Source organism: Cantharellus anzutake (assembly GCF_015039405.1).
Source record: "Cantharellus anzutake strain C23 chromosome Unknown EI90scaffold_10, whole genome shotgun sequence".
In the NCBI taxonomy this organism is placed as follows: domain Eukaryota; kingdom Fungi; phylum Basidiomycota; class Agaricomycetes; order Cantharellales; family Hydnaceae; genus Cantharellus; species Cantharellus anzutake.
The window spans coordinates 611,281-638,115 of NW_024066960.1; the positions used below are offsets into that span (position 1 = coordinate 611,281).

The 26,835-nt window shown below is 49.0% G+C and overlaps 11 protein-coding genes across 11 annotated transcripts; 6 read left to right on the forward strand and 5 right to left on the reverse strand.

Moving 5' to 3' along the window:
• Positions 1 to 400: 400 nt before the first annotated feature.
• Positions 401 to 1,472, forward strand: EI90DRAFT_2911077 (uncharacterized protein; the record flags this gene model as incomplete). Its single annotated transcript, XM_039054416.1, has 4 exons — positions 401 to 1,077; positions 1,148 to 1,269; positions 1,333 to 1,361; positions 1,425 to 1,472. The coding sequence occupies 4 exons, from the start codon at positions 401 to 403 to the stop codon at positions 1,470 to 1,472; spliced, it is 876 nt and encodes a 291-aa protein (XP_038919643.1).
• A 23-nt stretch (positions 1,473 to 1,495) lies between these two features.
• Positions 1,496 to 3,976, reverse strand: EI90DRAFT_3044401 (FAD dependent oxidoreductase). The gene is made up of 10 exons (XM_039059337.1): positions 3,404 to 3,976; positions 3,309 to 3,344; positions 3,007 to 3,235; positions 2,824 to 2,954; positions 2,735 to 2,752; positions 2,633 to 2,683; positions 2,298 to 2,581; positions 2,151 to 2,223; positions 1,712 to 2,085; positions 1,496 to 1,661 (listed from the first exon to the last, which is right to left on the reverse strand). Exons 1-10 carry the CDS (start codon positions 3,689 to 3,691, stop codon positions 1,649 to 1,651), a joined length of 1,497 nt encoding a protein of 498 aa, XP_038919644.1. The 5' UTR covers positions 3,692 to 3,976; the 3' UTR covers positions 1,496 to 1,648.
• A 398-nt stretch (positions 3,977 to 4,374) lies between these two features.
• Positions 4,375 to 6,274, forward strand: EI90DRAFT_3044404 (uncharacterized protein). Its single transcript, XM_039059338.1, has 2 exons — positions 4,375 to 5,922; positions 5,986 to 6,274. The coding sequence occupies exon 1, from the start codon at positions 4,416 to 4,418 to the stop codon at positions 5,871 to 5,873; it is 1,458 nt and encodes a 485-aa protein (XP_038919645.1). The 5' UTR covers positions 4,375 to 4,415; the 3' UTR covers positions 5,874 to 5,922; positions 5,986 to 6,274.
• A 969-nt stretch (positions 6,275 to 7,243) lies between these two features.
• Positions 7,244 to 9,148, forward strand: EI90DRAFT_3044415 (uncharacterized protein). The gene is given in 9 exon segments (XM_039059339.1): positions 7,244 to 7,348; positions 7,400 to 7,459; positions 7,516 to 7,559; positions 7,610 to 7,628; positions 7,642 to 7,648; positions 7,664 to 7,692; positions 7,709 to 7,710; positions 7,753 to 8,740; positions 9,114 to 9,148. 8 exon segments carry the CDS (start codon positions 7,251 to 7,253, stop codon positions 8,688 to 8,690), a joined length of 1,197 nt encoding a protein of 398 aa, XP_038919646.1. The 5' UTR covers positions 7,244 to 7,250; the 3' UTR covers positions 8,691 to 8,740; positions 9,114 to 9,148.
• A 543-nt stretch (positions 9,149 to 9,691) lies between these two features.
• EI90DRAFT_97178 (uncharacterized protein) lies at positions 9,692 to 10,703 on the reverse strand. Its single transcript, XM_039068310.1, has 2 exons — positions 10,675 to 10,703; positions 9,692 to 10,623 (listed from the first exon to the last, which is right to left on the reverse strand). Exon 2 carries the CDS (start codon positions 10,257 to 10,259, stop codon positions 9,723 to 9,725), a length of 537 nt encoding a protein of 178 aa, XP_038919647.1. The 5' UTR covers positions 10,260 to 10,623; positions 10,675 to 10,703; the 3' UTR covers positions 9,692 to 9,722.
• A 1,900-nt stretch (positions 10,704 to 12,603) lies between these two features.
• EI90DRAFT_3044421 (uncharacterized protein) lies at positions 12,604 to 14,420 on the forward strand. Its single transcript, XM_039059340.1, has 7 exons — positions 12,604 to 12,743; positions 12,826 to 12,972; positions 13,028 to 13,108; positions 13,170 to 13,519; positions 13,583 to 13,747; positions 13,801 to 14,020; positions 14,084 to 14,420. Exons 1-7 carry the CDS (start codon positions 12,739 to 12,741, stop codon positions 14,271 to 14,273), a joined length of 1,158 nt encoding a protein of 385 aa, XP_038919648.1. The 5' UTR covers positions 12,604 to 12,738; the 3' UTR covers positions 14,274 to 14,420.
• A 147-nt stretch (positions 14,421 to 14,567) lies between these two features.
• On the reverse strand, positions 14,568 to 16,554 carry EI90DRAFT_96916 (uncharacterized protein). The gene is made up of 10 exons (XM_039068309.1): positions 16,202 to 16,554; positions 16,098 to 16,146; positions 15,985 to 16,024; positions 15,839 to 15,911; positions 15,661 to 15,783; positions 15,194 to 15,605; positions 15,055 to 15,129; positions 14,950 to 14,991; positions 14,868 to 14,879; positions 14,568 to 14,813 (listed from the first exon to the last, which is right to left on the reverse strand). Exons 1-10 carry the CDS (start codon positions 16,283 to 16,285, stop codon positions 14,794 to 14,796), a joined length of 930 nt encoding a protein of 309 aa, XP_038919649.1. The 5' UTR covers positions 16,286 to 16,554; the 3' UTR covers positions 14,568 to 14,793.
• A 117-nt stretch (positions 16,555 to 16,671) lies between these two features.
• Positions 16,672 to 17,227, reverse strand: EI90DRAFT_2911389 (NTF2-like protein; the record flags this gene model as incomplete). Its single annotated transcript, XM_039054421.1, has 3 exons — positions 16,672 to 16,874; positions 16,943 to 17,084; positions 17,153 to 17,227. Coding segments are annotated over 3 exons (420 nt in total), but the record flags the coding sequence as incomplete, so codon positions are not given.
• Positions 17,228 to 17,705: 478 nt separating this feature from the next.
• Positions 17,706 to 18,522, reverse strand: EI90DRAFT_3144612 (HIT-like protein; the record flags this gene model as incomplete). The annotated part of the gene is made up of 5 exons (XM_039065167.1): positions 17,706 to 17,879; positions 17,937 to 18,026; positions 18,126 to 18,271; positions 18,359 to 18,419; positions 18,478 to 18,522. The coding sequence occupies 5 exons, from the start codon at positions 18,520 to 18,522 to the stop codon at positions 17,706 to 17,708; spliced, it is 516 nt and encodes a 171-aa protein (XP_038919651.1).
• A 553-nt stretch (positions 18,523 to 19,075) lies between these two features.
• EI90DRAFT_2910914 (uncharacterized protein) lies at positions 19,076 to 20,407 on the forward strand (the record flags this gene model as incomplete). Its single annotated transcript, XM_039054412.1, has 7 exons — positions 19,076 to 19,159; positions 19,224 to 19,536; positions 19,595 to 19,629; positions 19,693 to 19,742; positions 19,828 to 20,043; positions 20,124 to 20,174; positions 20,242 to 20,407. The coding sequence occupies 7 exons, from the start codon at positions 19,076 to 19,078 to the stop codon at positions 20,405 to 20,407; spliced, it is 915 nt and encodes a 304-aa protein (XP_038919652.1).
• Positions 20,408 to 20,637: 230 nt separating this feature from the next.
• Positions 20,638 to 23,507, forward strand: EI90DRAFT_3152397 (uncharacterized protein). Its single transcript, XM_039065786.1, has 2 exons — positions 20,638 to 21,314; positions 21,366 to 23,507. Exons 1-2 carry the CDS (start codon positions 21,042 to 21,044, stop codon positions 23,106 to 23,108), a joined length of 2,016 nt encoding a protein of 671 aa, XP_038919653.1. The 5' UTR covers positions 20,638 to 21,041; the 3' UTR covers positions 23,109 to 23,507.
• Positions 23,508 to 26,835: the final 3,328 nt, after the last annotated feature.

Consider the following 26,835-nt stretch of genomic DNA (forward strand, 5'->3'; position numbering starts at 1 on the left):
TGAAATTGAGAAATCTGCCAAAAAGGCGAAACGCGCCAAGATTATGCATGATGTGGAGGTGGAATCGGAAGACGGAGTACCATTGGCAATGGTACAAGAACGGGCCTTGCAGCCTCCCCTGGATGAAGCCCGTAAACGTCCAGCGGAGGACGCAATTGAACCGCCAAAACGCGGGCGAAAGAAACGGAAAGTTAAAGTGGAAGGCCCTGCTCCTGAAGAAATGGTCGATGTCCCGACTATTATTCCTGCTTCCGAAGTCGAGATACCCGCCACTGTGGATATTCCTGTGCCTGACATCGTCGAGGAGGTTGTGGAGGAGCCGAAGCCAGCCGTTGTCATAACCAAACCGGCGAAGCCCAGAGGCAGACAGAAGAAGCCGCCGCCGTCGCCCAAAGTTCCTATGCGGAAAGCGCCTCCTCCAGATCCGTTTGAGGCTGGCCTCGTTCATCCCTCTGACGATGAAGATGTGTGGTTTCTTCACCAGGCTTTGTTACGACGGAAGGAGGGTAAACTTACTGAAGAGCCGATTGAGGACGAGAAGCCCGCCAAGAAGCGTCATCCCGCCATTCGAGTTCATGTGACAGGATCCGCGAGAACGGAAGGGTATTATAAGATACCCGATGCCGTTAAGTCCATTTATGTCGCGTCTCGCAACAGGGCGACAGTGGCAGTTGATGAAGCCGCAAACTCGAAGATCGTTCAGCCTGTGGGCGCTTCTTCGCGTTCGACCCGCATCGACTCCCGCAAGTTGGCGAGAGGGATGGAACAAGCGAACAAGTATCTCAATCTAAATGCCGACGCGCAAGAGCAGTCTACACTTAAGCTCAAGTTCAATCAGCTTAAGACTCGGAAGAAACAACTCAAGTTTTCGCGTAGTCCAATTCATGATTGGGGCTTATATGCTATGGAACCGATCTCTCAAGGGGAGATGGTTATTGAATATGTTGGGGAACTTATTCGCCAGCAGGTTGCCGATAAACGCGAGAAATACTACGAGCGCATGGGTATTGGGAGCAGTTATCTATTCCGAGTCGATGACGATGCTGTCGTGGATGCTACAAAAAAGGGCAACTTAGGGTAGGTTCAAACCAGCCTTCCTGACAAATGGTTCATCACTAACGCTATTAATGATTGCGTCGCTATTCAGACGATTGATTAATCACTGTTGTACACCTAATTGTACAGCTAAAATTATCACGATCAATGGCGAGAAGAAGATTGTTATATATGCCAAGACGAACATAGAGCCAGGAGACGAAATCACTTACGGTGAGGCTTCGCACTGCATGGTTTTAATTCGACCATACGCTCATCTGTTCCCTGTTATTATAGATTATCATTTCCCCATTGAACAAGAAAAGGTGAGGATTGACTTTTCTGTCAACTGTGGCTCGTCGGCTTGACTTCGATATCTCCCCTCTTAGATTGTTTGCTTATGCGGTTCTTCCAAGTGCCGTGGTTATCTCAACTAGGTCGACCAGCATGTGTTGATCGATTTGTGATCTGTTTCCAATAATTACTGTAATTTGCGAATCGATAACTTATTCGCCATTACAATTTTTCTACCAAGCGCATAATTGGTACCCTATTGGAATCATATATTATCTTAACGCTACAAACGAGTGACGTGGAAATGGGCATTCTTTGATTAGAATTTGAATCTGTGTGGTAGGTGTCAATGGAACGCAAAGTTATCACTGAATGAACTCACCCTCCGGCACGACCCATGACATTACTGGAGTCATATTTCTTTTTGATGGCCCTCAAAGTATCCAGATTGCTCCCATACATTCTTTCGAGTGGCGTATCGGCGAGACAATAGTTCGGGTAGGAAGCAAGTGAATCAAGATCCTGACCTTCCCCCTTGGCGACTGCAGCGATGGAGGAGGCGCTAGCTTTCATCGCATTAATGAGAGTACTGTCCGAGATGCTGGGCGGCCATTCAAAGTAGAGAAGCAAAGGAGAGGCGAATTTGTCGTGTGGGTATGCACTAGAGGCTGCATGCCGAGTGATGGTACGTAGGAAAGGTTCGACATCGTAAGAAACGGAGATGCCTGCTGCCAGAAGACTTTGCAAGCCCCATAGCTGTCATAGTGAAAAAGGGAGGATCAATGCATACAAAATTAGAGGCAATTAGAGCAACCACTTGCCTTGGCCTCTGAGACGATCTTGTTCAGAACCGCGGGCGTGATATTGGCCAATGGTACTGTGTGGAATGCGCCCCTGCGCGTGAGCCGAGAATGAAGATGTGATGAGTCTTGGAAGCCTAATTCAGATAATTGAGTACGAACACTTACCGTAAATTTGCCGTGACATTGCTGGGAGCTTCTTTGACGAAATCCAAGAAGTCCTTCGTCCCAACCGTACTTGAAAGATGAGGGATGTTGAAAAAATTATCGAAGAGTTTAGACGGAGGTTGAGGACGATTGTAGAATACAAGCAGTGGCATCACTTGAACTCCTCCAGCCACAGTGTAAGCGGCGAGGATGTTGGCGTTCGGATCTGTATTCGAAGCGATGAAGGCGTAGACAGCATCTACTGTCCTCTCCCAAACCAAACCACTGTACATAATCACGCCAGCCTGACAGTAGATGAATGCTGGATACAGGCGATATAATATAAGACAACACACCCAGACTTGCGTTTGAGGGAATGTCCTCAAAGTAAACCGTGTCACAATGCCCTGCCGAACAGTCAACAATATGATGTCGCTCATGAAACTCAAAGGTCTCACAAAATTGTTTAGGCCGCCCTATCAGCCGACGGTATTGTTGGCAAAGTTTAGACGGTTCGGGTGGAGATGGACAGTGCCATACCGCTCACTTTTAAACCGAAAAACAAGTCAGGATAACGATCATCTCTCGCCTCGACTACAGTGCCGTTCGGTAAGACAAGCTCAAATGCCACGACAGTATCAACAGTGAGACCATAAAGATTGGTCAACCAGGAGTAACCTTCAGGGCGCGCCCATTCAGCTGAAAGTACAGCGAAAGACATGGATCATACCTCCACCAAGTGTCAAACCTGCAACACCAACGCCGGACGCCCGACCTCCCACTACGTTCACCCCATGAGGAGCAAGAGCAGCATACACATCATCCCAGATGACACCGGTTTGGATGTCGGCTGTGCCCTCCTGCACGCGATAGTTGACATTGTTAAACCGAGTCATGACGATCAAAACACCCGGAGTCGAGCTGAACCCAGGATTGGACGAATGACCACCTCCTTTGACCTATTATATAGCAAATAACGCGTGAAGCCGTGTTTAGCGATTGACAAGCTTGAGACTCAGGAATGGAACTGACTCCGAAGGGCGTTGTCGAGTTCGAGAGAATCTCCATCTGTGAATTAACAAGATAATTAATCAAGACTAGATAATGTCCTTAAACTGAGAACACACGATTTTAGCAACATCATCCACAGCGCCAGGTTCAACAGAACATTCAGAATTCTGTGAACTCGAAGGCATGTAGTGATAGTTATCCGTGATGAAAGCTATATCAGGAAAGTAGTACACACTCGATGCGCTCGAGATTGCTTCTTCAATAGCAGCGCAAGTAGGATGTTTGGGCAGAAATCGAGCATCAGGTTGGGAACGGTGTCTGGTGTTCGCGGCTTGGTGTACCCGCGCATAAGTAGCAGTGAGGATAAAAGAAGGGAAGAGGAGGAAAGAGAGACTAAGAAGCATGTCAAGGTCACCGTTCTCGAGCACTGTGACGAATGAAGCGGGACTGTAAAAGGAGCGAAAGAAACTTTAGATGGAAAGGGTTGACAGCTGAACCCTAAGAATAGAATACAAGCGGAAATAGAAATAAATTTAAAAAAATGGCGTGGTTCAAGTGAAAAGTTGATAAGATACCATTAACCAAAATCCGAAGCACAAACGGCATCCCTCTGAATCTTTGGGAATCGAGGGGCTTCAAGCCGCAGCCTTCACCCTCTGTTCTTCGCAAAGGGAACCGTATAATATCTGTCAAGAAGTCCGGATATCTCCGGATCACTAGCATTTTCCGCATCAAGTAACAATGATTAATTGCTTAACAGGCCTCTGCTTCCGGAAGAAAGAGCATTGAGATTGAACACCAGGTACCAACACACAACATCACTAAGAACTAAGAATGTCCTGGTTGTCTAGGATCATCCCTTCTCATATGCTAGGATTGTCTGCAACAACATCTGCGCATGCCACTAGAAGCCCCAGCATTCGCCATTTCTTATGTTTTTCCTTCTTTTCTTGTTTTCTTGTTTTCTTTCTTTCTTTTTTTTTTTTTTGCTCTTGTAACAAATTGCGCGACACACCCAAAGACTTGCGAATGGGGCATGACTTGATTCAAGAAATCGAGCATGTGACACAGTGCTGTGCAGAGTGCACTCCAGTATTGCAGGGACCAACAAGTTGCATTCAGTGAAATATGAATACCTTCGCGTCTGCTGGGCGTAGCAGCCCTAACTCGTCACTCCCCCTATATAAGCTTAGCATTGAGCTTGTCTCCATGATTCTTACCTCCTGCTGTGACACCGGTATCCCACTCACGCTGTACAATTGGAAGAGGCTGCTGAGGTCGCTCTTGGCTATCACATCGGTATCCATTGGGCTCCGCAATGCGGCAATTGAAACTCCTGCGTTATGGCTTCAGGTCTTCATCATGCCAGGCCGCATTGATAAAGCGAGTTGCCTCAATTCGCTCAATATCGCCAAGCTGTTTTTTCAGCGTGCAAAGAAGAGGAAGACGACCATTTTTATTTGCTTCCCACCCCCCTTCCCGATGGACCAGATCCCTGTGTCCACATTCCAGGAAGTTATTGGTCTTGCGTTAGAGACATGCGAGGATTTCACTCTACTCATCTCACGACAAGAATGCATGAACGTTATTTTCCCTCTTCCGGGAAAGCTTCGGAATTTGAAGAAGCTGAAGGTGTTTGGTGTTGACTACTGCTGGGACGGTCATCTCTTTAAAGAGGATGATCCTGAGGTTCGGCTTGACACATTGGAAATCCAAACACCAATCAGTCGACTGAGCGCTCTTTCAGAGTTCAACAAGTCTATGGCATCTTCGATCCGCACTTGCACGCTGGATGGCATGGTAGACTCCTTGGATGAGTGTACCGAATTCTTCAATAACGCCGTCAATATTAAACACTTGGAATTAGGGTATGGATTTTTGGTCACATCCCATCGCCTATCCGTCGCCCTCGCAGCCAGTTCCCCTGTGACACTACCAGCACTCACCAGCGTCAAACTTGGCTCCTCTTCCCACAAGTATTTCTTTGAACGTTTATCTTTCCCTTCGCTTCGCCACCTCTCTCTTCGAGCAGATTGCCACCTTTCTCTCGACCAGATATCGCACCCACCGCAATGGTCACCAAATGGAGATGAACCACCTCTCTGCACACTCTCCGTATCAGCCAGTACATTGCTGAGCGCCATCCCTGCCATCGCAATGCTCATCGTATGCATGGATGTTGTCATGTTAGAGTGCCAGACAACCCACGAGACGCTCAACAAATTACTTGATTTTATTGGAAGCTTCTCCGTTCCACGTGACAGCGAAGGGGGGTGGGGAGCTTTCGAACGACTGTCGTACTTCCGTATCAATTATGATGGCCCGCCGCTTAGCGACGCTCAGACAGTGGTGGCAGCGAACTGGATCGAACACATCTTGACTCACAAGCCCAACTTACGTGTAGATTATTATGACACAAGCACCGATGAGCCTTTTAGTGAGATGCCATTTGCGGGACTCGAGACTTCCTTCCCCAGCCGTTTCAGGCCTGACTACGCAATGGGAGGCTTTGGCGTAGACAGTCTGGAGAAATTATACGAGGGGTCATTAACGGCGGAAAAAGCAGGGGTCGGGGAGCAGCGTTAGGACACAGGGTCCCAATGAGCGATATTTCTATTTCTATTTCCCATCGCGGGTGAGTACAGATTTTGCCTTGTTCTTCCCCATAATCCCGCTAAGCACGGCTATGGACATTCAGACGGCTGTGACCCTAACTCGCGATTTTCCTTTCAAAGTTGTTATGGCTGCTGACCACCGATGCACTCTCTGATCACAAGATTCCACGTCGTATAATTCGTCCGCTTCAAGATATTTGATGTAATTTTACAAGACGAGTTGTTGACTGCGTTGTCGTCGCAGAAGCTGGCTGTCATCACGATGACTTTGGCGCAAGTGCGGGTCTTATTTTTCCCACGCAATACATGTCTGGCAGTGCCTGTTGCTGTTGGGAGTTGATTTCCAATGCCATCTTGGGTCGGGGGCAAGGTCTCTTGGCGTAACAGCGCGCAGGCAGCTTCACACAGGTACCGGGATTTTGGTTTGGGCAACACTTGGTGATGAAAGATAGGAGATGAGGATGGATGTCAAGAACAAGGCATACCTCTCATCATTTGCCATCTTCATTCCGGCTAAAACGGGGAATCCGAAGGCTCAGAATGTCCCAGCAACAAAGCGAGCTGCACACAATAGGAAAATGTGCGAGGAATCATTGATAGAACCTCAACGAGCAGCCAGGGATGATTTCATGTGACTGAAATGGCGTGGGATAGTTTGGTGGAATGCTCAAAGCGCCCTTGGGAGGACCGTCGCTCAAACGCTTTGGTAGCAACTATCCGTGCTTCAAGGATGGTCCCCTCCCTTAGGTGGTCTTTTGCGGCCCCAAATGTCTAATATCCATGCCCTCTGTGGTGGGAAGACTCCTCTGCTCTCCCCGAGAGTCGTTCATGCTCTCTCTTGCGTTTTGAACCGCATCATCTAGCCCCTGGGGATTTGGTTGGGCGCGGTGGTTCCCTCGGCGATCAAGCCCCGTAACTTAGGCGGTCACAATCCCTGAGATAGCGTTTGCAACATTGGCCTTTGTACAATCATTCACTTTTGTCATTTGAGAGCGATATGCGATCGTTGAGTGAAAACAGTGGATTAAGTTTCTGGTGACTATAAGAAAAAGGTTCCACTTCCACGGAATTGTACTTCCAAGATTTGCTTCCTTCCTATTCACTGGCGACCAAGTTATTTGGTGCTCTGACATTGGGCCCTTTTCAGGGTCACCAAATTGACGCCTGATGAAACGCTCTGCAAGCGGATCGCCGGAATATTCCCTATACCCTGGATCTTCATTCAAGATGCATGCTTTGGGAGCCTTTTGTTTATATGGACCGCTTACCGAGCTTTGTGATCATCTTAAAAACCCAGACCCACCACTGAGGCAACCCCCTGTCAACCTCAATTTCAACCAGCTTCGACATGTTTGGGCAATTTTTCGATTTCTTTCGAGGGACGGAGAACCCATTTATCTTCGGAGAAGACCTCAGCATGGCCAACCCTCCTCCATCGCCTGACACGTATGGGAGTTCATTGCTCAAAAACGACGGCTCGCTGAGTTAATTCTGGATGACACACAGTCTCCTTTTCCCAAAATACGAAGACATTATCATCCCAGAGCACTCAGAATAGTAAGCCAGAAGTCCTTGGTCGTCGTAGCCAACTCTTAAGTGCGTTACAACATCAGTCCGCCTACTCTTTGGGACTTCTATTCCGATATCATGTACGCAAGAAATGCCTTCATCTGCACAGAACCGTGTGCTAAATTTCGTTGCTGCCAGACTACCAGATGCACTATATGATAACACAGGGGATTCTCATTTATTCTTCCCACGGCGATGTCGATGGAACAAAACCAAGGTAGGAGGCTCTTGGGATGACAGTCACGGATCATCGTCAATGTTCTCCACCCCTTTAGGCAGTGGTTCCGGTCTGGTGCAAAGGACAGAGTACCTTGAAGACCATGATGCTGAGGGTGAGCCAGATCCCTGGTATGAGCCGTCATGCTCCGTGCCCGCGCCTATTCCGTTATCCCAAGGAACCCAAGGGACCCCAGTGACCTCCTATGGGCGCCCAGACGCGAACCCCCCAATTCCCTCCAGTTCGTCAACTCCTCCAGACAACACGCTGAACGGTCCTTCGCCAGATTTCTCTGACCTACCTTCCATTCCTCGAGCGCTATATGCCTATGGTGTTAAGAGAGATGCAAAATCTAAAAAGGCTATGGGAATAAGCTCAAATGATCGCCGGCCATGCCCATTATGCTCTGACGATTTCCATAAATCGAGATCAACGTCATCGTCGAAGGAGAACGATTGGTGGAGGCATCTCCAGCAGGCACACCTTAAGAACGACGCGATCTCATATATTGCGGAAGGTCATTGCATTGATATCATTGCCCTTCTATTCTTCACGACTCTCCGGGTTCGTTTTGAGGAGCATCATGACGAACGATGGTTCGAGCCGACTCGCGAAGAGCACAGCGAGATAAGGGCATTCTACTCGGTGTACGGCGAAGATCGAACGGATGGACCAATCATCAGCACGATCGAGGAAGGAAAGGAGCATTACCCCAGGTTGATGGCTCGACTTGAATCTTTCGCCCCTTCCTGGTGGGGCCATTTTATCTGTCCATCATGCGACGCTCCGATAGGACGCGATCGGGCCAAGGATCGCCACCCTCCCGGCCATTGTAACGGGAGCGGCGAAGCTCTGCCTCCTCCAGAATTCACGCCATGGCCGCTGCATCCTATGGCACTCGATGGACAGACTGCCAAACGCCCCCACCCCTCTCCCACCCTGGATGGTGATGATTACGCCCCTCGACGGAAGAAGCCGTGCAAGCGAAAGCGTGGAAATTGAACTTCAGCGTCACCGCAACATTAATTTCCCATTGCCGGGCAAGGATCTTTACCTGATAAAGTTAATGTTAGAATTCTTGGTATAATGGCGTACGCTATGACCAACTCACGTTTGGTGATGTTGAGTCGTGTGGCGTCTTAGATTTTCGCCAATTACCTTTCTTGGTGACACCCGTGCCAAAGTCAGTGCGCATTCATAGCGCCTGACTATAAAATCTTAATTTTTGGGCAACCCAACCTTTCCTCAGTTCACGTACAACGGGACTGAGGTGAGTTGGTTATATCTTGTTTGTCCTTTATATCTCATGTATTGAACACTCGTACACCAGCGACAACATCGCTAGGTGAATATTCTAATACATATTTAGTTCACGTACAACGGGACTGAGCGACAACATCGCTAGTCCATCATTTCGTCTTATAGTTAAGCATAGAGCGAAGTATTCTCTTGGGTTTCAGTTTTTCATAGCACTTCATACTTATTGCATACCAATGAGATCCGACGAACCACTCAATGTATAAATTTGTAGCGTTGGCGCTATCGAGTTGTCGTGCCAAGTGACAGGCTAAATAAGACAATGAAAACCATAGCCCGGCTTACTTTGGAACAACCCGGCAACGTATAGATGAATTAACTTATGCATCACGTACGAAGACCATGGGACGGGGTGTGATTTTTAGAAACAAAGGTGAATCGGACCTGATCCTCGGGCGATGCGATGACGGAAGGCGGCGTGACCATCTTTGCCCACCGTGACATCGATGTTGTTTCTGTACTTCCTGTCGCAATAGTCTTCTGCCTGGAAGCACCCGAACGAATGGTAAGAGACGAGCTCAGCTCGTTGCCTCCAAATGATATCAGGGGACCAAGGCTTGATGGTATCACGGCCCTAGTGACCAAGGAATTTCTTTCATCACAGAAAGAGAAAGCTTGTTACAGTTTTCAGCTCTTATTTATGAGTCTGAGGTAATCTATCAAGGTTGGAATTGCTGTACTTGTTCATTCATGTGGTGCGTGCCTATACAGCAATCTCTATCGTGAGCATCCATCGATCAGAATTTGGATTTGGGCGGAGGGAGTCGATGGTAAAGTTATCACTGAACGAACACACCCTCCAGCACGACCCATGATGTTGTTGGGGCCGTACTTCTTTGTGATGGTCCTCAGAGTGCTCCTATACATTCTTTCGAGTAGTGTATCATCGAAGCTATTGTTCGGATAGTAGGGAAGTGAATCGAGATCCTCCTTGGCAACCGCAGCGATGGAGGCAGCACTCGCATCCATTGCACCGATGAGAACAGTGTCTGAGACGCAGGAGGGCCATGCAAAGTACGTGTTAGTCATGTGGGTAGGCACTGGCGGTGGCAGGAAAGGTTCGACACTGTAAGAGATGAAGACACCTGCTTCTAGAAGGCAATTTGCGAGCCCTGTAGCTTCAATACGTCGGATATTAGAGAAATTGCTTGCCTTGGCCTCAGGGACGATCTTGTTCAGAACGTCCCTGTACACGAGCCGAGAATGAGGATGTAATAAGTTTTGGGGGTCCAGTTCAGATGCATGTTTGGACATAGGTTCTCACCGTCAACTTGCAGTGACATTGGCGGGAGTTTCTTTTAAGAAATCCAAGGATTCTTCGTCCCGACTGTATTCGAAAGATAGGGAAAAAACATCGAAGAGCCCAGATGGAGGTTAAGGACTACAGAATACATTCAATAATAATACTTGGACTCCAACCACAGTGCAAGTAGAGAGAATGTTGGCGTTTGGATCTGTATTTGTAGTGGCGAGAGCGTGAACCGCATACCAAACCACTATAAAAATTCACTCCGGCCTGACAGTAGATTACTGCCGAGTAGAGACGACAGAATATGCCCAGACTTGCGTTTGAGGGAATGTCCTCAAAGTAAACCGTGTCACAATGCCCTGCGGAATTCTATGAGATTGTTAAAGCCGCCCGCCCTATCAGCCAATAATCATTATTCACAGGGTTTAGACGGCTCGAATGTGCCACACCCTTCACTTGTAAACCGAAAAACAAGTCCGGGTAGCGATCATCTCTTGCCTTGACTAGTACGGTGCCATTCGCCAAGACGAGCTCAAATGCCACGATAGTGTTAACAGTGAGACCACAAAGATTGGTCGACCAGGAGTAGCATTCGGGGCACACCCATAAATAGGCCAGCTGAAATCCCGATATACGTGCTGCGTAAGATCGAATCGATCACGCCTCCACCAAGTGCCAAACCCGCAATACCAACGCCGGACACCCGAGCGCCCACTACATTTACCCCACAAGGAGCAAGGGCCGCATAAGATGATCCCGGTTTGGATGTCGACTGCTCTCCTGCGCATGATAGATGACTTTGTTGAAGCGAGTCATGATGGCAATCGAAACACCCGAGAACCTTAGGTCAGGTGAATGGCCACCCCCTGTTACATAACGAATCGCTCGTTCAATACTTGGCAACTTTGCGATTTAGGAACTCCGAAAGGCGTTGTCGAGTTCGAGAAAATTTCCATCAGTGGAATGGCAAGATAATTATGAGGACTATAACACCGTGCTTAGGTTGGGAACACACGACTTTAGCAACGCCCTATACAGTGCCAGGTTCGACAGAACATTCGAAATTCCGAGCTTGAAGACATGTAATGATCAGATAGTTGTCCGTGATATAAGCTATATCAGGGAAGCAGTACACGTTCGACGCGCTTGATATTGCATTTCAATAGCAGCACAAGTAAAATTGGACAGAAACCGAGCATCAGGTTGAGAACGCCGTCTGATGTCCGCAGCGTGGTGAAACTGCGCGTTAGTAGCGGCGGGGAGGAGAGAAGAGAAAAGACCAAGCAGCATCTCAGTGCCACGCCGTCTTCGGGCACCGTGACAAAGAGAATGGAGGATGGGACTGAAGCTGCAAATGGAACCTTGAATTTAACATCGAAGGTTTCAGACCACACTTGGTGCCTGCAGCCAGTTCTAAACGAGGCAAGCTATTCTTGCTACCGTAATCCCTCCGAGGCGCCATCGCGAGAACCAGTCGAGAAGATCGACGAGGTTCATTGAGTGCACCCTGCGTCATTTCCAAACCCCGCGCCATCAAGCTACATATGACCAAGAGATAATCGGCAACAAGGCACAGGTCTTAAGGTAGAGCCAGCAACACGAACTGTTGTGTCAATAGATTCTAGGCGAGTCATGTCTGATGTTGCCAAGCGCCTTGGCAAAGTATGTGTTCTGCGTCAAGTCATCCGAGTAAGTACGTAGCGGGGTAGGGTGCCGCCATCTTTGCCTTATCTAGGCGCTGTCAGATTTAAAAACATGCCTTTCGTTATCCGCAGCACTCGTTTGTTGATACTCTTTTCCACGGTGCTGCCATTTCCATGGTTATGTTATTAGGCAATGATTCCATCACATTCTGATATCCAGACAGAAACAGAATTTACGATTCAGTGGGCGTCGATCGTATATCCTCGACTGAAGCAGGTGAAATTATGGGAACTTTGTTGGAATACAAGTCATGATGCCGCTCCGGCAACAAGCACTCAGTCGCGACATCTCATACACCCCACCGCCTCTCCGACGCGTCGGTGCATCACCCAATCTGTAAAACACAGTAGTCAGCCGGAATGATAACTTGACTTTTTAGTTTTACCTTTGTCTTTCGTTATTGCGCGAGTGTAGCCGCCGAGCTACGTCCATATCGGGCCAGTCATAACAACTTCACGATTGGCGCCTGACATTTGTGTTCGACAGCTGGATGCTGTCAATTGAGTCGGGGTGTTTCCAAGTATGAAATTGTGACGATTCTTGAGCACGGCATGCCCTGGATACAGGAGCAGCCTCTATAGTATAGAGGATATAGGGAGCATGAAATGATTCGACCTCACGTGTGCAGTTTTGTCGTACATTACTTAACCGACTGTCTCGACATGACTGAAGTGCAGCTCCAAGCAGCCATCCAACCGGACTGGCAAGGGCGCTACTACCATATTGATCAAATACTCGACAGACCTGGTCCTCGGACTGACGAGTCATTCCCCGCTGGAGATGAGGTATGCATTTCGAACTTCTCGCCATTTCAGCTCCTGCCATGGGCTGTGTATGACTTCATGTTTAGATCAAAACTTTTCTTAGGGAGAATTGCAAGATCCTCGTCATCGGAGCAGGAGGACTTGGGTGTGAGATTTTGGCAAATTTAGCATTGTCAGGGTTCAAGGACATTCATGTCATCGACATGGATACGATCGACATTAGCAACCTGAACCGACAATTCTTGTTCAGGCGTGTCTATCAATTGCTTTAGTGTTTTTATTTTTATAATGATCAAGTTTTGCAGGCCGAAAGACGTCGGTCAGCCAAAAGCCACTGTGGCAGCTGCGTATGTCATGAATCGCGTACCGGGATGTAAAGTGACTCCGTGAGTGTTCGTCGATTCTCTGTGCCGCTGATATTAGCGTGAGTAATAACTTGGAATGAAGGTATTTTGGGAAGATACAGGACAAGGACGAAGATTATTACATGCAGTTCAACTTAGTAATATGTGGTCTTGACAGCGTCGAAGCTCGGCGTTGGATCAACGCCACCTTATTCAACATGGTTGACCCAGACGTCCCCGAAAGCCTCAAACCGCTGATTGATGGCGGAACAGAAGGCTTCAAGGGTCAGGCTCGTGTGATTCTCCCCACCGTTTCATCGTGTTACGAATGCAGTTTGGACATGTTAAACAAACCTACCGCTTTCCCCATTTGCACCATCGCGAATACCCCTCGGCTTCCTGAGCATTGTATAGAATGGGCCAGCGTGCTTGAGTGGCCGAAAGTTAAAGGAGGTGTGTGGTGTTCAGTCAAGTAGTCAATAACTTCTCTAGACATTTCGAATTTGGTCATTACAGACCTCAAGTTGGACACTGATGATCCCAATCATATAAATTGGCTCTACGAGATTGCCTCTGCGCGAGCAAGAGAGTTTAAGATTGAAGGTGTGACATGGTCCCTTACGCAGGGTGTTGTCAAGAACATCATCCCCGCCATCGCATCCACAAATGCAATTATTGCCGGTAAGATGGCTTACTTCCACCCCTTACAGCACACCGACAACGCCTTTGCGTAGCCTCTTGCTGTACTGAAGCTCTCAAGATTGCCACCAATTCCGCACCCTACCTCGACAACTATTTCATGCTAATCGGGACAGACGGCATATATTCCTACACATTTCAGCACGAGAAGAAGCCTGATTGCCCCGTTTGCGGCGGTGCCTCTAAACTGGCCAGCATTCCAAAAGATTTCACGGTCGAACAACTCATCGAGTGGCTCACCGAGAAACAAGATATGTGAGTAAAACTATCCAATCCCTGATCATTTATTCACCATTTCGTCGGTGGGATCGTTATCAGCCAAGCGAAAAGGCCATCCTTGTCATATGCAAACAGGCCTATCTACTTCCAAGCACCCCCTTCGCTCGAAGCATCGACAAGGCCCAACTTGGAAAAACCGGTGTCCGACATCGTGCCCTATGGACATGAGCTCACCGTTACATCTGCCACCCTCCCCTTTAATCTTACACTCAAGGTCGAGTATATCTGAGTCTCCTGTTCCGCATCTCTGTTTAATATGTAGAATACCTCCCATGTTGTAACCTCGGCTGTTTGACATGGTGGCAAGTCAACGAAACGATCGCACGATTACAAGGCGTAACACCAGTCTAACCTGACGGAATGCATCTTGTTAATGGGCCAAAGGGACGTAGTCAACTGTGGAGCATTGGATTGGGAACAACAACACTATTTTATGCATTTCATAAATCATAAGGGTATCGTAGACCCTGCGCAAACCGACACTAAACGAAACCAAAGCAAGGAATAAGGATGCATATGGATGAAAGAAAGGCCACGTTGATAAGATTCGTATATCAAGGGACTAGCCCTCTGTTTTCCGCTGGGGATAGATTTGCAGGGCAATCCATTATTAGGGAGCAAAATATAAACAATGGGTGTGGCGGTGTCTTGGAATGCCGAAGACGTGCAGCGACAGGGAAAGCAGGAGGGGTGGCGAAGTCGGGAGAGAGGGAGGTGATGTGGGTGTGGGTACGAACCCTTCAAATGCCTCATATAATTTGAAGGTAATCTAGAAGAGCTTAGTGAGCTCTGAATTCGACGCCGAGGAATCCAGAGGACTTACTTGATGGTGCAACTGAAAATGAATGTGAATGAATAAAAAGTTAGTCATCACCTGCAAGGAAAAAAAAAAGTGCTGTACTGACTCCCTCGGGACCCATCTGCTTTTCTTGATTGCCACCACTTCCCTGTGATTGGTGGATAAAGCGTCAAAATCAGTCGTATTTCAATTTCATGAACAGAGTACGCACCCGCGTTATCCAATATCTCCAGTATTTCACCTTTCGAAAATGAGATTTCGTTCGGGTCATCCGGCGAGGCAGTGTCTGATTGGGTGGCAACACATAAATCGTAGAAAGACACGACGCGAACAAAAACCACAACACGCACAGGCATATAGTGCCTTCGCCTTGTATGCATACGGTTCGGTCTCGCTACCTTGCTCCTGATTTGCAGGATTTGTAATGCTTCCTGCGCTTGTATCGCCCAATGGACCACCAGTTATTAACGGGGTCGTCTGATTTGCTCCCCCAGGCGTCCCAGACTCCTTGGACACGTTACCAGCGACCATACTGTTTGATCGTACACCATTCATAGGTGCGCCCAGTCCAACGGCAGTGTTGCCGACACCACCACCATATGAGCCGTAATTGTTTCCAATTCCACCGCCGAGAGTGTCAGATCTTACGGTCGTACGACGACGGTGTCGTCCAGGGGATGTGAGTCCACCAGTACCCAGATAGTTGAAAAGATGTAATTGTAACGAATCCTCCTCCGATGTGAAGAAAAGGCACCACAGAATCTACAGAGATGTTAGCACAACGGTGCGTTACCAGAGTGAAAAAAAAAAACCAGACATCTGCCATAGCAATGAGCATCCACCCTGCACCCGTGGCTTGGAGTGATGATACAGAAGCATAGATAGTAGTGTCAACAATAATGACAGCGAGTGCAATTGCAAGGGCGGAGAAGACCGCAATCTACGCGCAGGGACGAACTTGTGAGAGCGACAACATGATAACAAGCCATGCTAACCTGAAAACGGTGCATTGCGATCGAATCGGTTGCTATAGTATGCACGACTCCCGCAGTGAGGAATAGTTGCAGGCTGTGCCAGGAAAGGTTCGAGGTTGCAAGAATCAATGAGGTATTCACGTGTTATGAAAACAATTGGAGCATACAAGATAGCAAACCATGCTGGTCCGACAAACTTATGGCCATCTGAAGGGAGAAGCGAGGAGATCCAGTGAGTTGAACTGGCATTCATTCGAAAACGCTTTTTTCTTGCACTCACAATTAGCGGTTGCGACAGTCTGCCCGATGAACGCGGTAAACCATCCGACCTAGTATAATGATTGGTCCCAAGGAAAACAAGGCGCTAAGCATAGCCGTCCTCACCAAAGCCAGAATGAAAGTAAATTGGAGAATGTAGTGTGAGAATATAGGGCTAAAGTCATATCCTTGACTTCCCCGCGGAGGCATGTCGAATGTTACGCGCTTGCGATGGTCCCACTAGAAGGACTTTTGGGGGGTATATATATAGGTAGCCAACGAAGCCTTAGAGGAACTTGTCCTGGGGAGGAAGAAAGTCAAAAAGAGCAGTGAAGTTGGGAGTTCCGACCGCAAGCGCGTTCTGGAGATTGCGAGATTGTTGCTTCCGTGACGGCCCACTGCGGTTGGACCAAACAATCCACAACACGACCAAATTCGGCAAGCAACTTTGTGAGCTTTAGTGTACCCAAGCTATAGAGGATGTACAAGGATATTATCGGTAGGAGGGGGGGATGAAAAACTGTTGGTGGCACATGCTAGATATAAATGTCCAATAAATGTGTTTGAGTCCCGTGCATATTCCTCTAGATCTCCCATCACCCCACAAATCGGAATGTGTCTGAAACAATGTAATACTTTATATCGGCCGTGTTTCCAATCGCTGGAGGGATTTCGGGTTGCAGGAGGAAGGCTTGGGAGAAGACACGAGGAAGATCGTTGAAACTTCTGGCGTTCGAGTCAGCAGAACCATGGGAGACATTGCCGGTGACAGTGATGAAGAGCGATGGGGGTGTCGTTTCTGTGCTTGTTCCTACAGTAAAAGGGGTTAGACTCTAGGGTGGGTGGGCGATGACTCATTGAACAAACCAGGCACGGCATGACAATCGTAAGTGTGGATATCATGTTTCGTAGCAGGAAGTCCGCCCAAGAATTCAAGGAGTTTGTCATGCAGTATAAGATTTCCATTCCAGTGAAACGTAGATGTGGGCCGATAGAACTTTGGGATAGTCTAAACCATGGGTCCATTTGGTCGCCGGATCGTGAGGTAATTGTCGAGATAGGAGGCACATTACCTACCTCAACGCGCTTCTCTGAATCATAGGCAGAGTAAAATACGCGAACAAAGTTCACTGCTCCCCTATTCGCGATATCGGTCCTGGAAATGAGATCGTTCAAGTCATCAGTTTAGTTTGTGCATAAATGCAACGATCAATGCTCACTCGCTGCGCACAGGAGCTGCCATGTGTATAACTTCAGGCAAGGTGCGTCCTGATGGAGAAGGGGATCGTGGCCGCTTTCTAGGATTCGTGCTAGTGTCTGCCGTCGAGAATATTGGTTGGATCGACGCAGATGCTATTTGAATTGGGGCGGCCACAGTGAAAGTTGCTTCCGAAACCGCGGAACATGTTGCCTCATCTGCGATCTGTCATTCAGGCTAACTGTTATCAGAGGGGTCATGTCAGTCCTCGCCCCAGTTCGCTTCCATGGCTGACGTTCGTGATTGCATCGACAAAAATATTTCGTTCTAATTACAATTTCAAGAGGAGAGAAGAAGCGACCATGCACAGGATTCTGCAGAAGCGCGTTCGGCATTGGGATTTTCGATACGAATCAGTGTCAAGCATTGGCCTTACCAGCTGAAGAGATTCGACAGCTTCTTCGCTTCCTTTTCCATATCCTCTGCGGTTCGTGGTTGTTGCGAGTTTCTCGCGTCTACGGCCAGAGGTTGTGCTCGTCTCTCGGGCTTTGATTGCCCAATCATGGAAGCAAGTTCCTGTTCTGAGTACTCTATTGCTGGATATACCTGGATGCGAGAGTGTTCTTATTCATGATTCACTTGACATCAATGGGAATTGCTTGCCTCATCGTTCCTTCCGCCGAAATCGGTAAACTTCCTGGGGAGAATGTGGACATGAACGTGTGGAACAGTCTGTCCCGCGGCTGGCCCATCCTAACGTGCGTGTGAATATTCCGAACAAATAAAATTTCAGGCAAGTGCAATGGTCTCCACGCATACTGACCGTGGGTCCGGAATGGAAAGCCGACTTACCTGGACCGCAATCGTTAAAGACTCAGCATCGTACTCCCTTTCAACAACTTGGCCGACAGTGTTTGCTGTTAGGAAGATATCTGCGATCTCTTCTCCACTTAAATCTTTGAGGCGTGGGACGATTCGGTCGGGAACGACAAGAACATCTGCAGAGGTATCCCCCCGGGATAGTGTACCGAAAGTGATTAGCTACCCACCCCTCGGAATGACATCGTCCGTAAGGGAGTGCTCACGTCCTGGAACAATTGGATTAATGTTCACCATGGCAAAGGTCTTCGCACTCCGATAGAAGACCTATCGCAAATGAAGTCCGCGACTCGCAGCAAGAAAATATTAAAAATCAACCGCGTACCTGTTTCGTGACGTCAAATGAGGAGAATAGAACACGACCGCTCATCAGGCACAATTTGGATTCCTGGTCCCGGGAAATGGGGTCTCGACAGATCGCAGATGGCCACTTCGACATCAATAGCCATCAACAACCCATTGTTCCCAATTTCACGCCAGTAAGTCACCAGGATTGAAGATATGTAGAGCACGCATAGGGCCGACCAACTTCTCATGTAGTAACATCCTTCGTCACTGTTGTTTGCAGTGTGCTCAGGCTAATGCCCAAGACCAAAGGACGGAAGATTCCCTCCAGTGCTGGACGCCGACAGCAGGACGGGTTGAACGTAGGTTGACTGATAACTTAGCTTTGGCCTTTCTTGGCCATCCGTCTGTTGTCGCTAAACTTCATCTGAGCGGTGATGTAGGCTCAGCAAAAGAAGTCACCCGGGGGCGTCAGAAAAGATGCGGTATTGCCAGTATCTCGGGTCCCCATCGTCATCGCCATCGTTGTGGCAATCGCGTCGTTTGCAATGGTTGCATTTAGACTTCAGTTATTGAAGTCTCCTTGGCTTGATTCGCTCGCTTCTGCTATGCTACTGAACCGAATTGTTGCTGAACGCATGGTGCTGGATAGGCGGCCACCGTTTGAGGTTACTGAGTTGCCTGGTCGAGGAAAAGGGCTAGTAGCAACTCATCAAATCAAGGTAAGCGTTTATAAGCGAGTCTTCTACTTGCTTCTGTGATAAATCTCTCCATACCTTTACGCAGCAAGGGCAATTGATTATGACGGAGAAACCACTATTTATCCTCCCTAATGCAATCTCCTCTTCGCCTACCAAGCTCCTCAACGATGTCACCTCACAGCTCACACCTTTTGAGCATGCACAATATTTCAACCTCTCGTATCCCTCTCATGTCGTATCATCCCCTGATGAGGTGGCGCTTTCGATCTTCATGACGAATGCTATTGCGGCGGGTGAAGACGAAGCAGGGATTTTCCCAGTTACAGCTAGGTTGAATCATGGGTGTTCCAGGGCGTTCAATGTGGTGTACCATTGGAGGGAAGAGAAGCATGAGTTGGGTGCGTGGGCTGTATCGTGTGATGGGATAGCCACATTGATAAGGATCGAGACTATCAGTTGTCCATGCTTTGAGGGACATTGAACCGGGTGAGGTATGAGAACGAGCATGCTGCCATGTTTTCTCGTGCATTCCTTGATCCTGAACGATTATTTAGGAACTACTTACAACATACACCGACACAAAGAAACCGCGAGCGGTACGAAGGTGCGGACTCCTTATGTCGCGTTCAATTGTTGCGGTGTCTTATGCGTCCTTTTGCATATGCATATCACTGCGTCACACTTTGCAGAGAATATCTTTCCCAACATTATCATTTCCAGTGCAATTGCGCTGTTTGTTCTCTTCCCGACAATGAATCCCAAAAATCCGACGATAGACTCGTGCGCTATGCAGAAAATCGTCTTGCCCTTTCGTCGTGGGCTAGCGGAAGGATCGGAGGTGTAGATGCGATTAGGCTCGTTAAGGAGATATGGTCTATCGGTCAAGAAGAAGGGTATCTAAGCGAGTAGGTTACACATTTCATGGGATTGCTGGTCCTTTGATTCTCACGTTCATGTATTAATAATGCCCTTATTTTTTTCCCAGGAGAGGACAGTTAGCCCTGGATGCCGCCTACGTGTGCGCTGCGCATACGGAGTAAGTTCGCCAGTGTCGTTCTACGTGCAAGTACTGTGAATGACATGGCCTCGCTCGTCTTCCACAGTGTCGAAGCATTTAAAGCATGGATACGCCTCGCCATCAAGTGGACTGCGATTGAACTTGGGAGAGATGACGAAAAAGTAGCCGGGCTCAAGGCACTTTCGGATAGACCCGAGTCTCACCCAGAGTGGAATACGAGGCCTCATTTGATATTGCCTCTGTTACAGTAGGTACATACTGTATTTCATGACGGATTTTTTGCCTTATTTTTCGTGATCCCTGTGAGAGTTGTGTGAGCGGTCCGAAGCATGCGAGAACAGATGACCTTGCGGATGAGTAACTTGAATGACTAACCGACATTGATGAATCAGGCGGACCATGATATGTGACTCCGTCTAGCTCGGTCTTCATATGAATTCGGAGAAAGCCTAAATTTGCAAAAAGGCCGGGCCTTGTGGCGGTGCAGTCAATTCGATCCGGTCGTACGATGCTGAGGGACATTCACCTGTTTCCATTTCAACAGCGGCTGACTCTTCTCTCTCGACGCCCTTAAGCTTGTTGTGCTTTAGTGTATTTGTGGACTGTTCTACAACTGAGCTCCGTCTTAGCTCAGACTTTTGAAACTTTGACGCATTTATTCGTGCCACATCCAACACATTGTTTGAAATTTGCGACATCCTAGCTTGTTGCCTGCTCGACCGTCGTCACCGGCTTGTCTGGGTCATTTACCGAGACAGACACCTCCCATCATCATACCCCAGCGCTTTTTTTGTACTTATAGTCCCTGTCATCATTCAGTCTGGACTCGTTCGTCGTCTGGCCGCCGCCGCGACCAAAGTTGCATTCCAGCCTCGTCTTCTTTGCATGGCAGGCTATCCGGTGGCATCCCGCGTTACGTCTCTCTCTAGCCAGCATCCGCCAGCTGGCAGTCATCATTCGAGACAAAGGAGGGAAAGTTCTGGGAGCGGGAATTTTGTTGGATCGACGCAATTGCAGTTGGCTGCTCAGCGGTCGGCTGGTTCCTCAACCCTATTACCATCAAAATGGCGTTTCGAGGTTCTGTTCAGTAGTAACGCTAAAATGTTCTTCGCCAGTCCATTGGCAGCGCTTATCGTAGGTTTGGTCGGATATATTTTAGTGAGTGTCATTCAACGTGCCGACACAGATTTTTGTACTTAACTGTTACAGAGCATGGTTGCTTTATTGCTCACTGCCGCACTGCCTAGTGCTATAATATCTATGGCTATAAGTGGGCCTGAACGATATGCAGATGGCAGACGGGGGTCAAGGGGGTCCGAACGGTGGAGACAGGCAATCAATGAACAAGGCTCGCCTCTTGAGGACGTTGCTTCCGCGGAAGAAAGATATCATGACGACTCGATTTCCGCGGGTTCGGCTGCGTCTGGAAGACACAACACTGAATCTCGCTCCTCGAGTCCTTTCAAACTTGAGCCCAGCCATGATTTCGCGACACCCACACGCGTCTCATACGAAGGTGATGATCGTGACGCAACCCCGAAAGTCACATCTCGCCCTCAATCGTACGAGCGGACAATGACTGCGCCCCCTTATATGCTACATCACTTGATTGAGAGAGACGATGCTGGCCCCAGCACAATCGCAACCCGTCCCCCCATCACCCAGAGAACTTCTAGTCTGAGACGATCATTCAAGGGGTTCAAGGACGCTATGCGTCTTGGGACCAAGAGGCGATCCTCTGACATGGACGTCAATTTTCCAACCAGAAATACGGCTGCCTCTTCACCGTTCGCGACTGAGAACGAAGGTATTGGTGAAGCAGAATTGCATATCTCGCGTCCCTTGCCTTCACCGACGGAGTCGGCGCCCTCAATATGCTCATCTCAATCTCCTTCTGAATCCTCTTATTCAAGCTCCCTCAGCAATGGTCCCAACAAACTCCGAAAACCCTTCATCCAGCGCCTCGGCCGCTCTGCATCTCATAAATTGCCATCCCCGTCCTCCTCACCTCTACGTCCATCTTCCTCAAACAAACATCAGAAAACAAAACCTCCACCCCTCCGGACAACTTATACCTACACCTTCCTCCCGACGTCGGAAGACCCTTATGAAGAAGATGAAGGGGAGGAACAAATCGAACGCGATTCATGGTCAATCCCGTCTGCACATGCGTCCGAGAACTCCAATTCCTATCCCACGTCCCCACCTCGTCCCTCACGTTCCACGTCCCTCCCTCGTAGAAATACACCCCACCATCCTTCCCACGAACGTCGGCTCACTTCCGACCCTATACCCATCTTTACCCCTCTTTCTCCAAGTACAGTACCTCCTGCGCTGATAACTGTCGCTACGTCGAGGCAGGAAGCATTGCTTGCGCTTGAAGGGAAACGATGCGCAGATAAGCAGGCGAGAGATTTTTCGGCTGTTGGGTCGATCGGCGTCGCGCTTGGTACACCAACATCGGTGATGACGCAGGCGAAGGTGAAGGGGGAGAATGAACGACCTACGTCGGCGAATTCTACTACTAAGGGTAGTAGAGGAGCGAGCAGGTTTAAGTTTCTTCGTGGATCTTGGTCGTCTTCGCCTCCCAGAAGTCCGGGCGTCGCTGTTTCTCCTGTCACTGGTGGAAATGTCACAGACGATGACGAGGATGATATTAACCCAGACAGAGCCAATTCTGGCGTATCTGGGGGGGTAAGTTTGATGGCCGTTGTCGGTCAAGATGTGAATGTGGATGAGTTTGGAGTAGTGAGGAGCCCGAAAAGGAGTTCTGTGTCTGAAGTGAGGGAAGTTGGTAATAGGGAAGGTGTCAGCGAGGGTGTGATAGTTGAGGGTGCGGAGCACAATTCTCGAAAGCGTACGTTCTTTCGGTTGATTCCAGGGTCTGGGTCGAAACCCCCTGTCAGTGGATCGAGGAGGTCAAGGTCGTGGAAACGTTTCTCGTTTTCATGATACCATTCCTCACCAGGTCCCACACTCCTACTTTATCCTCCCCATCTACTTACCCGCCATTTTTGGTCGCTTATAAATCTTGCCGGCTCCATCTCATTGTCCAGCTTCTATTGAACCAATAACGAGAGTTATTAAAATTCACTTTATCAATGCTCGTTCCAAACCCCGCAAAGCACGACCTAACATTATTTCATCATTCAATATTCATTCATTCACGCATTATCGTTTGCATCCTCCTATCCCATCTTCACTCTACCTCTCTGGATTTTATCCACAGTCCAACAATTCACGCACGCCTTGCATGTTATATTACTCTTTCACGATATAATTAATGCCATCCATTGTAAAGCTCTAGAGTATCCAGCAGCCACACTTCAAATGGATCTAATTTGTTTGAGCATCTTAGGGATCCTGACTGATGTTTTGAGAAGCACTGAGAAAAGTTACCTTGCTTGCAAGGTCACTTCAAACGTCATAATTCGTGGGAATTTTTTTTTCGCACCATCCAATAATTGTTCCTGGTTTTCCCACTCTTGCCTGCACTACCACACGTGTCCTCTTTCCACATGACTGAGCCGCTGCTCTTCACATGCCTCTGATCAGCCCACAAGCGCTGTCCTACTTACTCTCTGATCTCCCTTCCCCTATCATATGGTTGAAGCACAAAGAACATGTACACTCACTGTTTTGCTATCTTTTTGTATCCATTGTCTCCTGGTGATGTTGAGCATGCCACTGGCATAACACAATCTTGATAATTTCTGACACTTCTTGAGTGGCTTCCATTCCAAGATGTCCCTATTGTTACAATGCCATCACCCCTCCTTCCTCCCCCATCCAATACAATTTGATCGTTTGTCAGAGACCGGCCAGATCAGGACCGCACTGGAGCCTCTTGTTAGACACTGATCCAGGGTCGGCACCGAGGGTCACCGTTGCGGGCCCCTTAGGCCGCGATGGCCATGATGCCTTGAACAAGGCCCGAGGGTAGGGCATTCGGCCTCAGCAACTCTAAAGGGAGTGCTGTGCCCCCTAGCTGTCTCTTGGCCCTCATTTCAGACTCACTGGGGTTGCCTTGTTGGGGTCAGGACTTAGGGGTTGTGGTCACATCAATATTAGAGCTAAAGTACTATAATGTAGTGTACAGGATATATATAGGAGGAAGGAATGAATGGAAGCGGACCCGGGCCGAAGGCCTTGGGTCCGGAAGCAAACATGAATAAGGAGCGGGGTTGGCCGCACAGCGGCCAGCAATGACCGAGGGTCAAAACAAACAATAACAGATAAATAAAGGAAGGAGCGTAGGGCCGCGATAGCAGTGATGGTATCGTAGCAGCGCTGGACTCGGAGTTGGGCCGGAGTCGGGCGTGGGAATGGTAGCGGCCCTATAGGGGCCAAGTGGGCGGGGTAGAGGAGTCGCACTGGGCATGGTGCCGGAGGCAGACTCAGGGCAGGGAGGTTGGTGTGACTGTGGGGAAGTCGGCCAGGTGCAGGGGAGCCTAGGGGCAAGCGGGGGAGTGAGCAGGGAGTCCTCAGGGAGGATAGGGCTGAGGTTGGGGCTCGCACTCATGCTCGTGTAGCGGGAATGGGCTTGGGTGGCATCGGGACAGGCAGCTAGCGGGCCGGAATGCATGGCTGTGACACCTCTTTGCCAAAAGGCTGATGTTGACTGACCACTCAATCAACTTGGATCCTGATATTTATACAGGTGCTAAGATGCCACTTTTACACTACTGTCATGACCCAGCATTCCCTGGAGTCAGACGACCTCCTCCCCGACCTTTTCCCATGCCTGAACACTCCCTGCACACTCTGCTCGCTGCCTGTCACCATCTAACCACTCTGTGAGGAAGGGATGGGTCTCAGGGTGGTGATGCATGCTGTGCACGCTTTCTTTATTCTTTGTTTATTCCTCTTTATTCTTGTTGTATACAATGTAAAAACAACTGTATTTACATATGTATGGCTCATAAAGGGTTCTTCACTCTTTACCCTCAACCTGCTTGTCGAATCATAAGCTCAATACAGCCTAGATCTCAACAGTCAGAGGACTGAGGAGTCACCCAGGTCAGAACCCCAACCAACCTTACACACTCCCTGCCACTTCTCAACATCTCCTCCTCTAATTGTCATTGAACAACTCAGCGGTGCAGAGCACCGTGACCTCTTGCTCCATGTTTTGCCACACCTTGTTATCTCACGGCGAAGGTCACGTTGACCTTCACTGTCTTAACCACATGCTTCTTTGTTTGTTTTTCTTCTTCTTTCTTCTGCCCGCAATCTCTGCGAGATCTGGCAACTTACTTTCTATTCAGTGTCAGGGCTCGGTCCTCGATCAGGGACAGCCCGACCTCAGGCCTAGGTGTGTGCGGTGTTCCAGGTGGTTGGGCGCTAGACCCGGTCCTTAGCTCCTCAAACTCACTGAAGGGACTAAGCGGGGATTGAGTTGTCATGTATTACAGAGGGTAACTACAACTTGCCTAAGCGGGGATTGAGTTGAGAAGAAGGGTAAGTTTCCCTATTCCCCGCTTGGCTACTATAAAAAGGAAGTGTACTGTACAGTTCATAACGTGACTCCGGGTAGAAGCCGAGCATGTTCCCGCAACTCGGAAAAGGTGTCACATGGGTTAAGGCGAGTTGCTCGCCTTAACCCACGTGATTTTTCCCGCGGGCTCACATGCGGGCTGAAGTTGTGAGAGGTATGTAGGAATGGGGAGGTCTGGGAAGGTGGTTCTGGGGTGTGGTTGGGTGCCCTGACAGCGGGGTCAGGGGCCGATCCCTGACATCACCCCCCCTCTATGCCACTTCGCCTCGAAGTGGCTGTGGTCCGTGGTTGGGGGGTTTCCTTTATCCTCCTTGGTCTGGGGGCTTCCGGGTGGGCCTGGTGGAATTCTTTCAGGAGGTCTGGGGAGTTCTCCAGGTTCTCTCTGGGGAGCCATTCATTTTCTGAGTTTGGCCAGCCAGAGAATTTGACGAAGTACCAGAGCCGTCCATACCGGTACCTGGAATCCAGGATTTTCTCCACTTCATACTCCTCTTCTCCATTCACGATGTCCGGGCCAGGGAGCGGGTCTGCATGGCGTTCGGAGATTCTGTCTGGGGCGTAGGGGTGGGTGTTTGAGACCGAGACTACCGGGTGAATTCCTCTTTGACGGGCCGTAAGCTGTAGCTTTACTGCTGCTGGGGATACCACCTTGACGATCTGGAAGGGGCCGATCCATCTGTGGTCAAGCTTCTTGGTTGGTCGGTCTGTCGTGTAGTTTTGAGTGTTGAGCCAGACTTTGTCCCCAACTTGGTAGACTGGTGCTGCCTTCCGGTTCCTGTCATAGTACCGTGCCATCTCTTCTGCTGCATGCTCTAGTGCTGCCTTTGCTTCCTCTTGCATCTTCATCATCCGAGAGGCAAAGTCATTAGCCCCTTTGACTTCAGACATGCGGGTCGGTTCGGTCCCCATGCGTGGGTGTTGCCCGGAGTCAAGCTCGAAGGGGGTGCGGTGGGTGGAAGAGTGGATGCGGTTGTTATAGGCGAACTCGGCAAGCGGCAGCCAGTCAGCCCAGTCATCTTGCCTGTGGTTGACGAACACCCGGAGGTAGGTTTCTATTTCCTGGTTGACACGCTCCGTCTGGCCGTCAGTCTGTGGGTGGTAGGCTGTTGAAGGGGCGAGCTTGATCCCTAAGAGGTCTGCTAGCTCCCTGGAGAAGCGGGAGACAAATGCGCTGCCTCGGTC

Coding starts and splice junctions, on each gene's coding strand:
- EI90DRAFT_97178 (XM_039068310.1), bottom strand. CDS start 10,259: ATGTCCAAACATGCATCTGAACTGGACCCCCAAAACTTATTACATCCT.
- EI90DRAFT_3044421 (XM_039059340.1), top strand. Junction 12,973..13,027: donor AACCGACAATTCTTGTTCAG/GCGTGTCTATCA, acceptor CAAGTTTTGCAG/GCCGAAAGACGTCGGTCAGC. Junction 13,520..13,582: donor GTGGCCGAAAGTTAAAGGAG/GTGTGTGGTGTT, acceptor TGGTCATTACAG/ACCTCAAGTTGGACACTGAT.
- EI90DRAFT_3044404 (XM_039059338.1), top strand. CDS start 4,416: ATGAATACCTTCGCGTCTGCTGGGCGTAGCAGCCCTAACTCGTCACTC.
- EI90DRAFT_3152397 (XM_039065786.1), top strand. CDS start 21,042: ATGGCAGGCTATCCGGTGGCATCCCGCGTTACGTCTCTCTCTAGCCAG. Junction 21,315..21,365: donor GTTTGGTCGGATATATTTTA/GTGAGTGTCATT, acceptor TAACTGTTACAG/AGCATGGTTGCTTTATTGCT.
- EI90DRAFT_3044415 (XM_039059339.1), top strand. CDS start 7,251: ATGTTTGGGCAATTTTTCGATTTCTTTCGAGGGACGGAGAACCCATTT. Junction 7,349..7,399: donor CCTCCTCCATCGCCTGACAC/GTATGGGAGTTC, acceptor TTAATTCTGGAT/GACACACAGTCTCCTTTTCC. Junction 7,460..7,515: donor ATCCCAGAGCACTCAGAATA/GTAAGCCAGAAG, acceptor TTACAACATCAG/TCCGCCTACTCTTTGGGACT.
- EI90DRAFT_3044401 (XM_039059337.1), bottom strand. CDS start 3,691: ATGCTTCTTAGTCTCTCTTTCCTCCTCTTCCCTTCTTTTATCCTCACT. Junction 2,582..2,632: donor TCCCTCAAACGCAAGTCTGG/GTGTGTTGTCTT, acceptor ATCTACTGTCAG/GCTGGCGTGATTATGTACAG. Junction 2,224..2,297: donor AATGTCACGGCAAATTTACG/GTAAGTGTTCGT, acceptor GCTCACGCGCAG/GGGCGCATTCCACACAGTAC.
- EI90DRAFT_96916 (XM_039068309.1), bottom strand. CDS start 16,285: ATGCCTCCGCGGGGAAGTCAAGGATATGACTTTAGCCCTATATTCTCA. Junction 15,130..15,193: donor GGCGAAGGCACTATATGCCT/GTGCGTGTTGTG, acceptor CCACCCAATCAG/ACACTGCCTCGCCGGATGAC. Junction 14,992..15,054: donor GGAGATATTGGATAACGCGG/GTGCGTACTCTG, acceptor CACCAATCACAG/GGAAGTGGTGGCAATCAAGA.